This window comes from Taudactylus pleione, unplaced genomic scaffold, assembly GCF_031769625.1.
Source record: "Taudactylus pleione unplaced genomic scaffold, aTauple2 ptg000093l, whole genome shotgun sequence".
In the NCBI taxonomy this organism is placed as follows: Eukaryota; Metazoa; Chordata; class Amphibia; order Anura; family Myobatrachidae; genus Taudactylus; species Taudactylus pleione.
Genome location: NW_028284495.1, coordinates 39,091,370 through 39,106,238, shown reverse-complemented (window position 1 = coordinate 39,106,238; position 14,869 = coordinate 39,091,370). Strand labels below are relative to the sequence as shown.

Genomic DNA, 14,869 nt, shown 5'->3' with positions numbered 1-14,869 from the left:
CTTTTATTCCATTCAAAAACTAATCAGCAGTCATTTTAAAAGAAGGCCTTAATCTGCAGATCTCAGGGAGTTGCTAAGTGCTTTAGTGGAGCAAAATAGCACTGAAATCTATATCTGCAAATGCTTGCTTATACTATACAGTATGTTGGCACACATTACAGGCACAGTGGACTTCTCAGTTGCAGGTGAGTATTTCATTACAATGTAATTGTAAGTACTTTACACAAAACAAGTTCTGACTGGAGGGCAGTAAATTATGGAAGTATCGTGGAACATTCATATAAGCATATTAAAATCAGGGATAAGACACCTTTTGCAGTCAAATTGTTTTACTACAGCAAGTTCATATAGTGTTAAGCTGGCCATAGACTTCGCAATTATCATTCCAGCATGCGAACTAAACAGCAAGTTGGAATGATATTCATGCAGTATATGGTAGCAAACAATTGTCGACAATTAGCGTGATAACGCTAAAAATTGCTAAAAACCAGCCATTCCTCTGGTTGATTCAGAAGAAGGCTCCATCTCCTAGTAGTTAAAAAAATAAGAATAAAATAAATATATTTTTAAAAAAGGTATAGTTGTGTCCCATGCATTTTTTTACATTATTTATTATTCTCTTTTTTAACTACTAGGAGGTAACACTTGCTTCTTGGCAAGCTCTTGCTATCCAGTCCTTTATTTAAATCCAAACCAGAAAAACTTTTGCTATCGGCGCTAAAAATAATATACTGCAAATCTGTTTGTATCTAACAAATAAAAGCATGAGGATTTTGTTCATATTTTCACCAAAACATTTTATACAGTGCATCCGGAAAGTGAAATCCACCTGTGGTAAATTCAGTTGATTGGACATGATTTTGAAAGGCATACACCTGTCTATATAAGGTCCCACACTTGACAGTGCATGTCAGAGCACAAACCAAGCATGAAGTCTATGGAATTGTCTGTAGACCTCCGAGACAGGATTGTAGGGTGCAGAAAAATATCTGCTGCTTTCAATGAGCACAGTGGCCTCCATAATCCGTAAATTGAAGAAGTTCGGAATCACCAGGACTCTTCCTAGAGTTGGCCGGCCGTCTACACTGAGCGATCGGGGGAAAAGGGCCCTAGTCAGGGAGATCTCCAAGAACCCGATGGTCACTCTGTCAGAGCTACAGCATTCCTCTGTGGAGAGAGGAGAACCTTCCAGAAGGACAACCATCTCTGCAGCAATCCACCAATCAGTCCTGTATGATAGAGTGGCCAGACGGAAGCCACTCCTTAGTAAAAAGCACATGGCAGCCCATCTGGAGTTTGCTAAAATGCACCTGAAGGACTCTCAGACCATGAGAAACAAAATTCTCTGGTTTGATGAGACACAGATTGAACTCTTTGGCGTGAATGCCAGGCGTTATGTTTTGAGGAAGTCAGGCACCGCTCGTCACCAGGCCAATACCATCCCTACAGTGAAACATGGTGGTGGCAGCATCATGCTGTGGGGATGTTTTTCAGCAACATGAACTGGGAGACTAATCAGGATAGAGGGAATGATGAATGCAGCAATGTACAGAGACATCCTGGATGAAATCCTGCTCCAGAGTGCTCTTGACCTCAGACTGGGTCGACGGTTCATCTTTCAGCAGGACAACGACCCTAAGCACACAGCCAAGATATCAAAGGAGTGGCTTCAGGACAACTCTGTGAATGTCCTTGAGTGGCCCAGCCAGAGCCCAGACTTGAATCCGATTGAACATCTCTGGAGATATCTGAAAATGGCTGTGAGTGTGCACCGACGCTTCCCATCCTACCTGATGGGGCTTGAGAGGTGCTGCAAAGAGGAATGGGCGAAACTGCCCAAAGATAGGTGTGCCAAGCTTGTGGCATCATATTCAAAAAGACTTGAGGCTGTAATTGCTGCTAAAGGTGCATCAACAAAGTATTGAGCAAAGGCTGTGAATACTTATTTACATGTGATTTCTTCTGGGTTTTTTTAAATTAAATTTGCAAAAACCTCAAAAAAACTTTACACGTTGTCGTTATGGGGTATTGTGTGTAGAATTTTGAGGACAAAAATGAATTTATTCCATTTTGGAATAAGGCTGTAACATAACAAAATGTGGAAAAAGTGAAGCGCTGTGAATACTTTCCAGATGAACTGTATATTAGAAAAAAAACATTAGATTCAAAACATTAGTAAAAATAGTACACTAGAGCCAAAAATGAAGTAAGATCAGTGAGTGTATATTCTGTCAAGGGCAATGTTTATTAATGCATAGGCAGATACTTTCAAAACAGATTCCTAGATTATAGACAATGTGTTATAGTTTTCTAAGTGGAAGACTCCTAGAAACCAGCGGATATTGTGATTTTAGTTTATGTTTGTGACTGTGTTTGCTGGGAAACTGGAAACTCGACTAAATGCATACTTGAAGACGTTTACAGATAACTAACCAATAGAAAAATGTAAACTGTTACACCGTGTGCTTTTCATTTAGTATGAGCAATTCATTAATTATCTGCTATAAGTTTATCGGGGGAATTCAATGAGACCCGATAAATTTTTTGTGCGGAGCAGCAGCAGCAGTCTCCCCTCCTCTGCCTGTGCAGGGTTGTGGGAGCGATAATACTGATCGAGACCCAACCCCCTGGATTTGCCGCTGGCTGAGGGGGTTGGGGCTCACAGCATCGCGCTACATGAACTGTATGCCGCATTCCGCTGCATGGGGTCATCAGCCGCATCGTTAGGTATTGCTGCATTTAGGGCCGCCCTGATGATGCGGCTGACAACCCCACGGGAGCGCGCACTGCACGACATAGTGGGTACACATTAGATGATTTTGAGGATTTCTCGTTCCGATCTGTTGGAATCGGGCAAATTGCTCAAAAATTCGTCTAGTGAGTACCCAGCTTTAGAGAACCAAGTTATTGCTTGCTGAGAACATTGAGGTTTCACTGTATGGTATTGTACATTTTATTAAACTCACAACTATTACAAAAGAGTGCAGTGTTAATGTTAAAAATAAATACAGATATTTAAAATGAATTATTAAATAAGTAGAATGATTACATAAATGAATGCTTTGCTATGTTTCATGTTTGCAATAACTTGGATAAATTATTATATTAATACAGATATTTTACAGTTTATACAGTTTTAATACTTTAAAATGTGCTTTACCCATTGCAGTGCTAACCAAATGTTAAGCCATGGTTTTAAATACCAGTCACAAACAGATATTGTGGTATGCCTGCAAATTACTAACGTCTGTGTCAGATCCCATAAAATTAGAGATGTGCGGGTTCAGTGTTATTCGGTTTTTATCGCCAAATTATCGCAAGTTCGGATTAGTTTGGATTTCTCTTTTTGGCTATCCAAAACATGTGACAGCCAGATACCCAATATGATGCCGTCTTTGAGATCCGAAAATATCCGAGTAAAACCGAACCGCACATCTGTAATTAAAATTTTTCCTTTGGTACAGATTATAGTTTTCTAAAGCGGTTTAAACAATATATTTTTGAGGGTTAACAGTTTGACAGCTCTTGATATTAATGTTTTAATGTGGTATATTAAGGTAGTTAAAAAAAATTGTTTTTTCAGCTTCAAATTAAAATGTACATATAATTCTTAATTTATCATCGATGTTTGTGATTATTGTTTGCAAATAATCTATTCATAATTTTATTATGTTCATAAGTGCTTTTTGTGTGCCTGTCTTTTTGTTTAGTTGCATGCAATCATGTCAGATTATGTTTGTGTTAAACATTTGGCTTGCTTTTTGACTTATTGTTGTCTTTGTGACTGTTTGTGCTGCTAGCTGCAACACTGAAGCAACCATGCTGTTCTCAAGGCAGTCCACACTTGATGATTTAGACGGACCAGATACTGTACCAAAAACAAGTGAGCGTGCCCGGCCTAGGCTTCGTAAAATGTACAGCATGGACATGTCTTCTTCATCTGCTGACAGTGGCAGTGTAGCATCAAGGTGCTTTATCCATGCATGTCTAATTCACTCATTGTTCATTATGTTATACCTGCATTGTTCTATCATGTCAGCACTCATATTCAGACTATACCAGGGGTTCCCAACCACGGTCCTCAAGGCACACTAACAGTCCAGGTTTTGAGGATAGCCATACTGGAGCACAGGTGACTTAATTAGTACCTTGGTTATTTTGATTTAACCATCTGTGCTCAAGTCTGGATATCACCAAAACCAGGACTGTTAGTGTGCCTTGAGGACCGAGGTTGGGAATCACTGGACTATACTGTATCATCCAGCCACCAGATATCAAGTTTTCTTACTGCACGAAACACAGTTTGCACCTGATTTATGGACTTTTTAAGCTAAATAAAATTTTTGCTAATTAGAATAATTGCCAAATATGTGCATTATAGCTGTTATTAAATACATCCACTAATACATTCACAGCAGCACTTTTAGGTCTGAGCCTTGTATGATGTGCCAGGAAATGATGTGGTCAATAAGACAAGACCAGTTAAATCAGCACAGTTTTCCGTTGCTGGCTTCCTTTGCATGAGAACTCACAGTCAGCCCCTTGTTCTCATGAAACTTTTCAATATGAAACACATGCAGAGTAATTGTCATTTCCTTAAATAATGTTTTATTTTTATTTTGGTATCATTCTAAACTAAAAACATTGAGTCATTTACAAACCAGAAAAGTGCAGACCCTAAATCGTTATGTGATGAAGTGAGCATGCCTGTCCGTCTGGTGAATCTCAAGGTACACACCCATAGCAGTCTTTGCAAAAAAAACCTTACAACCAATCTATTACTCACTTGGTAGTTTGCATATATAAACGTGAAAATGTACAGGGTGTAAAGTGTAATAAAATCATCCCCAAGTCCACCCTGTGTCTCCTTTAGGTCCACCCCTTCATGCACTTATAGGTTTATGACTTTCTGCTAAAATACTGCCCTACTATTTGTCTTTAATCATGAGAGTGAGATGACTGGGACCATTTTTATTATTTGCCTCTTTTGTGTTTTAATGTTTTTATTATATGGGTATAAGGTGCAAATTGTGTTCTATTATAACTATAATCACAAGACCCGCAAATACAGAACACCCCTTTACATGAGTCATCTCCACAGTTTTATTCATTCTATTGTCTATCACATTGAAATCATCCCATCCTGCAAAAACCAGTGCAAACTAGGCATACATTTATACTTATACCACACTAAGAAATGGCCCCAATCTGCCCAACTCCTCCCATTAGCCAATGCAAAGATGCTGCTATCTTGACCTGTAATTCCATGTACTTACCCATAAACCCAAGGTCAATGGCACAAAATTGTGGGTGTGATTTCACAAAAGTGTATTTACAAGGCAGTTTGTTTTCGTAAATAACCCTTAAGTCATGTATCTACTGGCATTTTATGCATTGTATACTTGAGGCTATTTTCGCCTAGTCTCGGACGATTTAGGTTCACATGGGCCTGGGGCTAACAATGTTCAAGGGCCTATACTGAGAATGGGAGGAGTTGTGACCAGTGTTGTGTGGGTGTGGCCACGTGGGTGTGTACACCCCTTACACTCTTAGCCCCACAGTCTCTCTAAATACATAAAAATAGACAAATTGCTGAATTTTGTGAGAAAACTAAAAATACAATATTAATATGCATGATTTATGGCCAACTATGTGGCAGTTAGGCCACTGGTCATGATTATTCTGCCATGATGCCTATTTTTATGTGTAGGCCTGGAGCTGTAGTTCCATCTGCCCCATTGTTAATCTGGCCCTATGCACAGTAAATGTAAAATTAGAACAAGATGCATTCTGAAAACTGGAACACACCTGAATGCAACAGCAACACTAGTAAACACTAATACAAATTTGGTGACATTATAAACAATGATCTTACTTTATTGCAAACATTTGGCTATGAACTAAAATACTTTTAATAAATGCCAGTGGATACATGGCCTAAGTGTGACAGTTGCAATAAACCTGTTACCAGGTATCTTCCTCTTATCTAAATCTAAATGAACAAATGTTTGCTGCATAATGAAACCTAAAGGTAATGATTACTTTTAAATCGTTTATTTTGGCAGTAGCTGCCAACACTTTGATGTGGAGGAAAATCTGTCATATTGTACAACTTCTGTAATCACCAAAGGAAAATATACAGGTGCTGTAATAATTACTGGGGGTCACCTATGACAGAGATGGCAGTGCCAAAGAACTACTAAATTCATTGTGACAGTGTTATTATTATTCACCTTTTTCACCTATCTTTATGCCACCAGATACGGAGATGCTAAAAATTTTTTTAGATCCAATGCCACCTATTAAATTTGTGTGATAATTATAAGTGAAATACAGAAATATTATAAAAAGATGAAGGTATATAACTGCAGCAATCACACAATGAGGCTTCTGTGTATCCTCCAAATAGTAACATCAAGTACATACAGGGAAATAGGATTGCTCTGTATTATACTTATGGTTTAATACTGGAATTGTATATGAATTTAAAATATATATTTATTCTTTAAAGTAACCAAATAAACACTAAACAATAACCACCTTACTAAAAAGCAAGATACTGTATAAAGCTGATCAGCAGTACTGAATATTTACATAAAAAAATTACTGTACACGGCATAATATAAAGGATTAAAGCGCCAATACACATACCCGCAGCTTAAAACGTTTTAAATTTGCCCAGTTAAAAATATTCCAAGTTTCTATATTATCAGGTTTGCCATCCATAGTAAATGTCCTGTAAATGGAATCCATAGGAGTCAGGGAAACAATTCCCTTTTCATTACAGTTCTCCAAAGTATCAAATGCTTTGTGTTGTTAATCTCTGGATCCAGACATTTATTATACAGTGGACAGCTGAAGTAAACCATGGTAAGAGATGTGCTGTAGATACTGGGATGCGACAGAAGATCCTCTGATGAAGCCACATGTTGTGTGGGAAAACGCGTTAGCTGCAACTGCAATAACTACATCCTGTACTACTGGGGCCACGGTTTACCTCAGCAAAAATATGTAAATTCATATCTGTGCATGCGCAGTATGCCAAAATGTGCTATGTGAGTTCATGCACAGAGATCCATCCAACTCAGAATAATCCCCAAGAAATTTAAATGAGCTACATTAGTGGGTATAAAGCAGGTAAGCATGCAGACATACACACACCGCAGCATACCAGGCAGAAGCTTTCATAAAGCATTCACTTTTTTCATATAATATAGTATTAACGTGAGTGAAAACTAACTCATAACTTTCACTGATTATAATGTAACTTAAATTATGTGAATTTAAACAAATAATGAAACACTGCCATATTTTTGATAGGACGGATAACTAATTAGAAACATATAGATGTATCAGGACAACAACAATAGCACTCAGGGCTGCTGTAGAATAGGGAAAGGTCTTGGCATCAAGGATGAGTGGATAAGACTCCTCTACAATCCCAGGCACCTAGACATCAATTAATGTATGAGAATAAATAAAAACATAATTAAAATTATTTTTAATAGAAAATTGAGGTATGAAAAATGTCACAGATATGTTAAGTACAAATAAAACATGACTGTTATCCCAAAAGATAATAAAATCACGTAAAAAACAAAACATTATTGTATGCCTCACAAATCAGTGCAAAACTACTTACAGTGGTCCAGCTACACATGAATCCATAGGGGATTGGCGGTCTCCTAAATATTGCTGGGCTGGGCACAATGTTAAAGATACATGAGTTACTTCACTGAGTATTGCACTGAGGATCTGATTCAGACCTGCTCGCTAGATGCGTTTGCACGCTAGATACGTATGCAAATTTCGGCAAGGCGAAAGCACGCCCACTATGTCTTAGCGTGCAATCGCATTGTGTATGCAGACGACCACCAGCCTGTCTTAAGAGGCAACCTTACGTACGTCATCTCCAGGAAGTGTATGCAACCATCGGTACATCAGTACCATCGGAAGCGAACGCAGCGCCTGTGGCTGACCATACCTACCGCAAGCACTGCGAGTGCTTCAGTGTCAAATACAACCAAGTAACATGTACTATGACGCTGCTTAATTATGCACGCCTCTGAAACGGCGTTAAGACGCTCAGGCACGCCTGCATTCGCACCTCCACCACCCCCGTTTCTAGTGGCCAGCCCCTGTCACCACCCACAAACGGCTTCTCCTGTCACTCAGTCAGGCGGGCAGTCTATGTGCAGCGAGCATACGCTTCCCAATCAATCGCACTGGTTCATGCACGCACACTGAAATGCATATGCATGCGCAGATTGCAAAAAATCAGCTGGCTGCGTGCGAATGCAGTCTAGCGAGCAGGTCTGACTTGGGCCCTGAATACGCACTTATCTACTAAAGATCTGATATCCCTGATTAAGAATGTAATGAGAATGTTTCTCACTAAGGGACATATTAATTATTGGGTTGTAGACCTGATAATTATAATCTCTTATTGCTGCTATTCGTGGCAATAAGAAACTAGGTTTTGCTCAAATGTATTAAAAAACACATGCAGGGACTAGGGATCGGAAAGGAGAATGTCTCTGTGATGTGTTAGAAGCAAAGTGATCGCTAATGCACTTCTACTTCAGCGTTACTGCACATGCACAGTCTACTGATCACGCTCCCGGTCATTTCTGGGAAATGTAGCCCATACAGTAGGCTACAACGGCTGACACCATCTGATGAGGGCATTAGCTGTCTGGGCTAAGCCGCAGAATGCTTTGGATATCAGAGCATGGTAAAGCCAACAGCCTAGCAGCCACCATAGATTGTTTAGGGGCCACTTCTGCTGTCAGAAATGGGGGGACTACAGAGGTATCTGCTGCCGTCCCCACATGTTACGCAGGATATTTAATATTAATATTACTTAATACATAGGCCCATAAATAAATTGATAAGTATGACTACCTGATTATATTGAATGAAAAATAAAACGTTCAGAATAATAGGGCATTGGGGGTTAGTAATGATATAGTATATGGTGCTTCAGCTGATGTTTCCACTTTTGTAGACATTGTGCTTCACACTTTTTCTGTTCTAAACAACTTCTAATATTTTGAATGACAGAATTTAATAGGGTGCGGCCAATTGTACTTATCTACCAATAACTTACTTGAAAAATCTATTTACACTTATAAGGCTTCTACAGATGTACAACACATTGTATTGATCACTCTTACTTTCCTTTTCAACATGTCTTTCCCTCAAACAGTGAGCCAACACAATGCACCATGGTCTACTCACGACAGGGGACAACGGAAACCATTGAGGAGGTAGAAGATGAGCAGGAACAAGATGGCAAAAGTCCTCCGTCCAGAATAAGTGCAGAGGAAGAAGACTATTGTGCTGACCTGGAGGAATCTAGCTATACACCTGACACAGAAATGCCTTTATATTCTACAACAGATGGGGACCTCCCACCATCCTACAGTAAAGCTGTTAGCTTTGACCAGCTGTCATTGGCTTCCCATGATGAATCCGCTGATAACAATATGATGGTTTTAACTCCAGATGACAGCCGCACTGATAAGCTACATGATTCTATATTGCCGCCTCTTACACATGAATTGACTGCAAGCGAACTGCTTCTAAACAAGTGAGGGTTTTATTTGCAAATACATTTTATTGATCTTTTTACCTTAACTCTTCCTGAAGCCCCCAGGGCCTGTAAACCATGCCCATCCAGAGGTATTACACATCGTAGAGCTGTTAGCACATCAATGAGAGGGTTGCATTGAAAGAGACGGAGTCAGTTCATGGATTGTCCGCATAGTTATTTGTTTCTGTGAAACCATTTATTTATAATGTCATTCAGTTTTATATTTTCACTAAGAGGGATGAGTGTACAGGTTGCGTCTCCCATATCCCAATATTCCAAAATACGGAATATTCCAAAATACGGAATATTTTTGGCATGACTGAGATATTGAAACCTTTGATTGTTGAGGGTTCAATGTACACCAATTTTGTCTAAGGCACAAATTATTAAAAATAATGTATAAAATGACCTGCAGGCTGTGTGTATAAGGTGTATATGAAACATAAATGAATTTCATATCTGTACACAAACTTTGTTTGAGCCACAAAATTATTGAAAATATTGTATAAAATTACCTGCAGGCTGTGGGCCTGAGTAAGACCCGCTCGCGAGCGCTATGCGCTCGCAAGCAGGTCGATGGTGGCCCAGTGCGCATGTGCATGACGGAGCCGGCTCCGTCGTGCGCATGCGCGAGACCCGGATAGCGACGGATAATTCATCGCTCCTCGTCTCGTACCAAAGAGGGCGTGCTGTTGATGTTGAGTGACAGCACGCCCCCTTTGGTGGGCGGGCCAGGGGCGTGGCTGCCCAGACGGAGGCGTTCCCATGGGAACGCTTACCATCTGGGGCCGGCCCCACTGACATCACAAATGATGTCAGTGGGAGTGCTTTCGGCTCTGTTTGAGCCGAAAGCACTCTAGGGCTTGCGGCAACGAGACCCTACCACAAGGGTCTCGTCGCAAGCCCGATGGTCGCGATGGTCTTGACCATCGCGACCATCATCATGGCCGCTCGCTATAGCTGTAGGTGGTCACCCACAGCTATGCGAGTGGCAAGGAGGCCGTTCTGCAAAACCAGAGGGCCGGCCCTGATTCAGAGCGAGTGCTCTGTCAGAGCTTCCGGCTCTGAATCAGGCCCTGTGTGTATAAGGTGTATATAACACATAAATGCAATCTGTGTGTATATTTGGGTCCCATTCCCAAGATTTTTCATTATAAAATGCAAATATTCCAAAATACGGAATATTCCATTATCCAATATTCCCCTTGTCCCAAGCATTTTGGATATGGGAGACTCAACCTGTACTAAATTACACCATAGTTATATATGATCTATTTTTAAGAGTTAAATACTATGTAATGTCTCTGTCCAGGCCCAAATTTGTGTTAAGGCCACAACCAGAAAAATTCTTATACAAACATGTAGCAAGTGAGAGATATGAGAAGTATTTATTTTGCCAAAATAATGCATATCTTAGGGGAAACCACATCTTTTATTCCCTGCTATGTTCACTAACGGAGCTTTTAGGTAGAAAATTGTTCATTCCAAACTCTCCATGTGACAGCAGCTATGTCATATTACTAGTCATTTATTTATTTTTTTACCAGGATGTTTCAAGATGAAGAGCTGGAAGAATCTGAAAAATTTTATGTTGGGCAGCCCCGCATGCTGCAACTTATTTATGCACTTTACAATACCTTAGTGGCCAGATCAGAAATGGTGTGCTATTTTGTGATTATTCTCAACCACATGATCTCTGCTTCCATGATAACATTGGTACTGCCCATTCTTATATTTTTGTGGGCTATGTTATCTGTGCCACGGCCCAGTAAACGTTTTTGGATGGCTGCCATTGTATATACAGAGGTTTGTAGTATTTTTAAGTTCTCAATCTTTCTTAATATTTCTAGTATTGGCACAATTATTATCATTATACTTTATTTATATGGCTCCGTACATAGGGTCTGATTCAGACCCGCTCGCGAGCGCATAGCGCTAGCAAGCGGGTTGATGGTCGGGCAGGCACCAGTGATGTCAGTAGTGAACTTCCTGCTCTATTAGAGCAGGAAGTCCACTGGGGCTTGTGTTGGACGAGACCCTACCACAAGGGTCTCGTAGCAAGCCCGATGGTCGCGATAATCGAGACCATCGCCAGGCCGCCCACTAAAGCTGTGGGTGGTCACCCACAGCTTAGCGAGCAGCCTGGAGGCTGGAGAAAATAAACAGGCCCGCCCTGATTCAGAGCGAGCGCTCTCGCATATAGAGAGCGCCTCTGAATCAGGGCCATGATACATGACCAGAAACAGTGCAAACAACACAAGGCAAAAGTGCAATTGACTTACAATAAGAAACATTGCAGAACATGGGATACACGCTATATAACCACTGCTGCACATGCGCTCATAATACCCACAAAAACAGAGCTGGCTGAAGCCAAGGGTTTGTTGCCCCTATAGGAAGTGGGGAGATCTTTGCACAAGTGAGGGACGCAAAAGCACATGAGGAAAGAGAGCCCTGGTGAGAATTTATAATCTAAAGGGGATTGGCAGACAGACAGGGGTGACACAGAGAGGAGAGATCACGAGCGAACAGGATAGAGCAGAGGTTAAGATGAGGGCTGGAAGGCTTTAATAAAAAAAATGGGTTTTGAGAGAATGTTTGAAGCTCTGGAGATGGGTGGAGAGTCTGATAGGGAGAGGGAGAGAGTTCCAGTAGTGGGGAGCATCACGGGCACAATCTTAGAGGTAAGAATAGGAGGAGGTAATAAATTGGGAGGAGAGGTGGCAGTCATTAACGTGACAAAGTGAGCGGCAGGAATGTGGAGGTAGATGAGGTTGGAGGTATAGGCGGGAAAGTGTAGGGCCTGTTTAAACAGCAGGTAGAAGCACAATACAAACATAAGTCATAAGAACAGTATAGAATTAAAAATCTAAATTATTCAGGGTTTTAAATGTTGAGATAATGTTTAGTCCAAAATATGGTCCTAACTTGTATAATTAGTTCTATAATACATAAGCATATGTATGCATTCTGTGAAAATGACAGTAAATCCATTTCCAGGATGTGTAGATTTATCTGTGTGACTAAGCATGGAATGTCTACTAATCTACAGAACTGTGTATTTACACCCAGCTGTTGCTGGACTGAATAGTTCAGTATTCTGACTACTAAAAATAAATAACTTTCCACAGATTAAATTGACCCTAACACTGGAGGATTAAAACCTTTGTTTGTAATATAGGTAATGGTATATAACTATGTACAACAGACTGTACAACTAAGGTTTATCTGTTTTCTATGTTGGTTCTGATGTAGGTAACAATTGTTATCAAATATTTCTTCCAATTTGGATTTTTCCCATGGAACACAAATTTGGATTTTTACAAAGACAAACCTTACCATCCGCCCAATATAATCGGTGTGGAGAAGAAAGAAGGATATGTGCACTATGACCTGGTTCAACTTCTTGCTTTATTTTTTCATAGATCTATTTTAAAGGTATTATGTTTTATATTTATGTATAATGTGAATGGACACTTTATTCATCAAACTATTAACACATTGCAGGCATTACACCTGGACATGCCAAACATATGAACTGAAATGGGTTTTACCATCCCGCTCTAGAATTGACTACTATTACTCAACTGTAAAAAAGAAGGAAATAATATATTTTTTAATATACTTTTATTGAAATAAAATATATGAACAAACCACATAAAATAAGAAGAAAATAAGAAAGGCCTATTGAAAATATTAATTATCTATGATAAGAATGACATGTTTTTAATATATATCTATATTAGAAGATAATGAAAACAGAGCCCTTTGGTGTAGTATTTTGGCAATAAATGTTCAACAGTGTCTAATGTCCAACAGTGCAGCCCTATTAGGGGGTCATCAAACCTCTCAAAACAGCAGGGTTCATTGTCCCTCATCCAAGAGCAGAAAGGAATGTCTAAGGTTTTATTCACACTGGTTCCGTGTTCAGAAACCGTGCATGATTTTCAGACCAATCCTAAATCTCTTCATTGCAACTACAGATGGACAAACTGTGCATGGGGTCTATTGGTTCAGCCATAAATTCTATGGAACATGAAGAGTTCCTGGCTTCTCTAGATATTTAAATCTCTTACTTCAATATTTCCATATGGAAGGTCCATCAAAGCCTCCTCAGATTCGTGGGATTACAATTTTTTTTAAATTCCAAGCACTTCCTTTCGACTTGGCCACAGCACACAAATTTTTCCCCGTGGTGATGACTGTCATGGCAGCTCTCTTACCGTCCAAGGGGGTGACAGTATTTCCATACCTGGATGATATTCTGGTCAAACGAATTTGGGCTAAATGTCTTGTGTATCACCTAAACTTTGGAACAGCCACCCTTGAGTTGCATGATTGGCTAATAAAGTATTCAAAGTTCATCAAACTATTATAGTATATACTATAGTACTAAATAATATTATATATACTATATACAAAGTCCATCAAACTATTATAGTATATAATTAGGGATGTGCGCTGAGCCCTGTGTTTTGGTTTTGGATCTGTATCTCCTTTGTGTATTGGATCTGGATTTGGTTTTGCCAGAACCGCCCTTGCGTGTTTTGGTTTTGGATCTGTATTTTTTTTTAAAAATTGATAAAAACTGCTAAAATCACATAATTTGGGCTTTTTTTGTTCCTACAGTATTATTAACCTCAATAACATTAATTTCCACTCGTTTCCAGTCAATTTTGACCACCTCGCAGTTCACATTATTGTTTTCTTCCGGTTTAGTCCCAAAATTTATACCAAGCTAGCTGGCTGACTAAGATAAGTGGCAGCAGTGGGCGGCACAAACACGTGGCAGTTCAACTTCCAACATGGCACATAAGGAAAGATATGCAGCGCTGCCATCAGAATTCTGAATTCTGGGCCTGGTACTAACAAAATAGGCAGGGCCCACCCCACCCCCCCCACCCCCCACCCCCCGGGTATAGAGCAGAGTTGGTTGGAGTTGTGGATAATGTGGGTGGAGCTATATCTGGGGTGTTGCCTAAATTGGTGCATAAGCCAGGGATGTCTAGGCATGGTGGGGGGGTGGCACAGGGTAGGGAAGACTAGACTGGGGTGTCAAAGGGCAGGGAAGGTTGGTTGGACTGGGAGGGCAAAGGGCAGTAGGGAGGGGCAAAGAAGACAGGCAGGCTGGCTGGACATGGGGGGGTGCAGGGAAGACTGGCTGGACTGGGGCTGGGAAGACAGGCTGGCTGGCTATACTTTGAGGGGGGGCACAGGGAAGACTGCCTGGACTGAGGGAAGGGCAAGGCAGGGAAGGCAGACTGACTGGACAGG

The 14,869-nt window shown here is 40.3% G+C and overlaps 1 protein-coding gene across 2 annotated transcripts in view; it reads left to right on the top strand.

Annotated features, from left to right (window-relative positions):
* The window catches only part of PIEZO2 (piezo type mechanosensitive ion channel component 2), a 488,868-nt gene that overhangs the window by 444,285 nt on the left and 29,714 nt on the right, over positions 1-14,869 (top strand). For both annotated transcript variants that reach the window (XM_088469701.1, XM_088469700.1), the window contains exons 38-41: positions 3,801-3,968; positions 9,209-9,592; positions 11,143-11,401; positions 12,851-13,033. In XM_088469701.1, the coding sequence (XP_088325827.1) occupies positions 3,801-3,968; positions 9,209-9,592; positions 11,143-11,401; positions 12,851-13,033 (994 nt within the window). The remainder of the gene's footprint in view (positions 1-3,800; positions 3,969-9,208; positions 9,593-11,142; positions 11,402-12,850; positions 13,034-14,869) is intronic.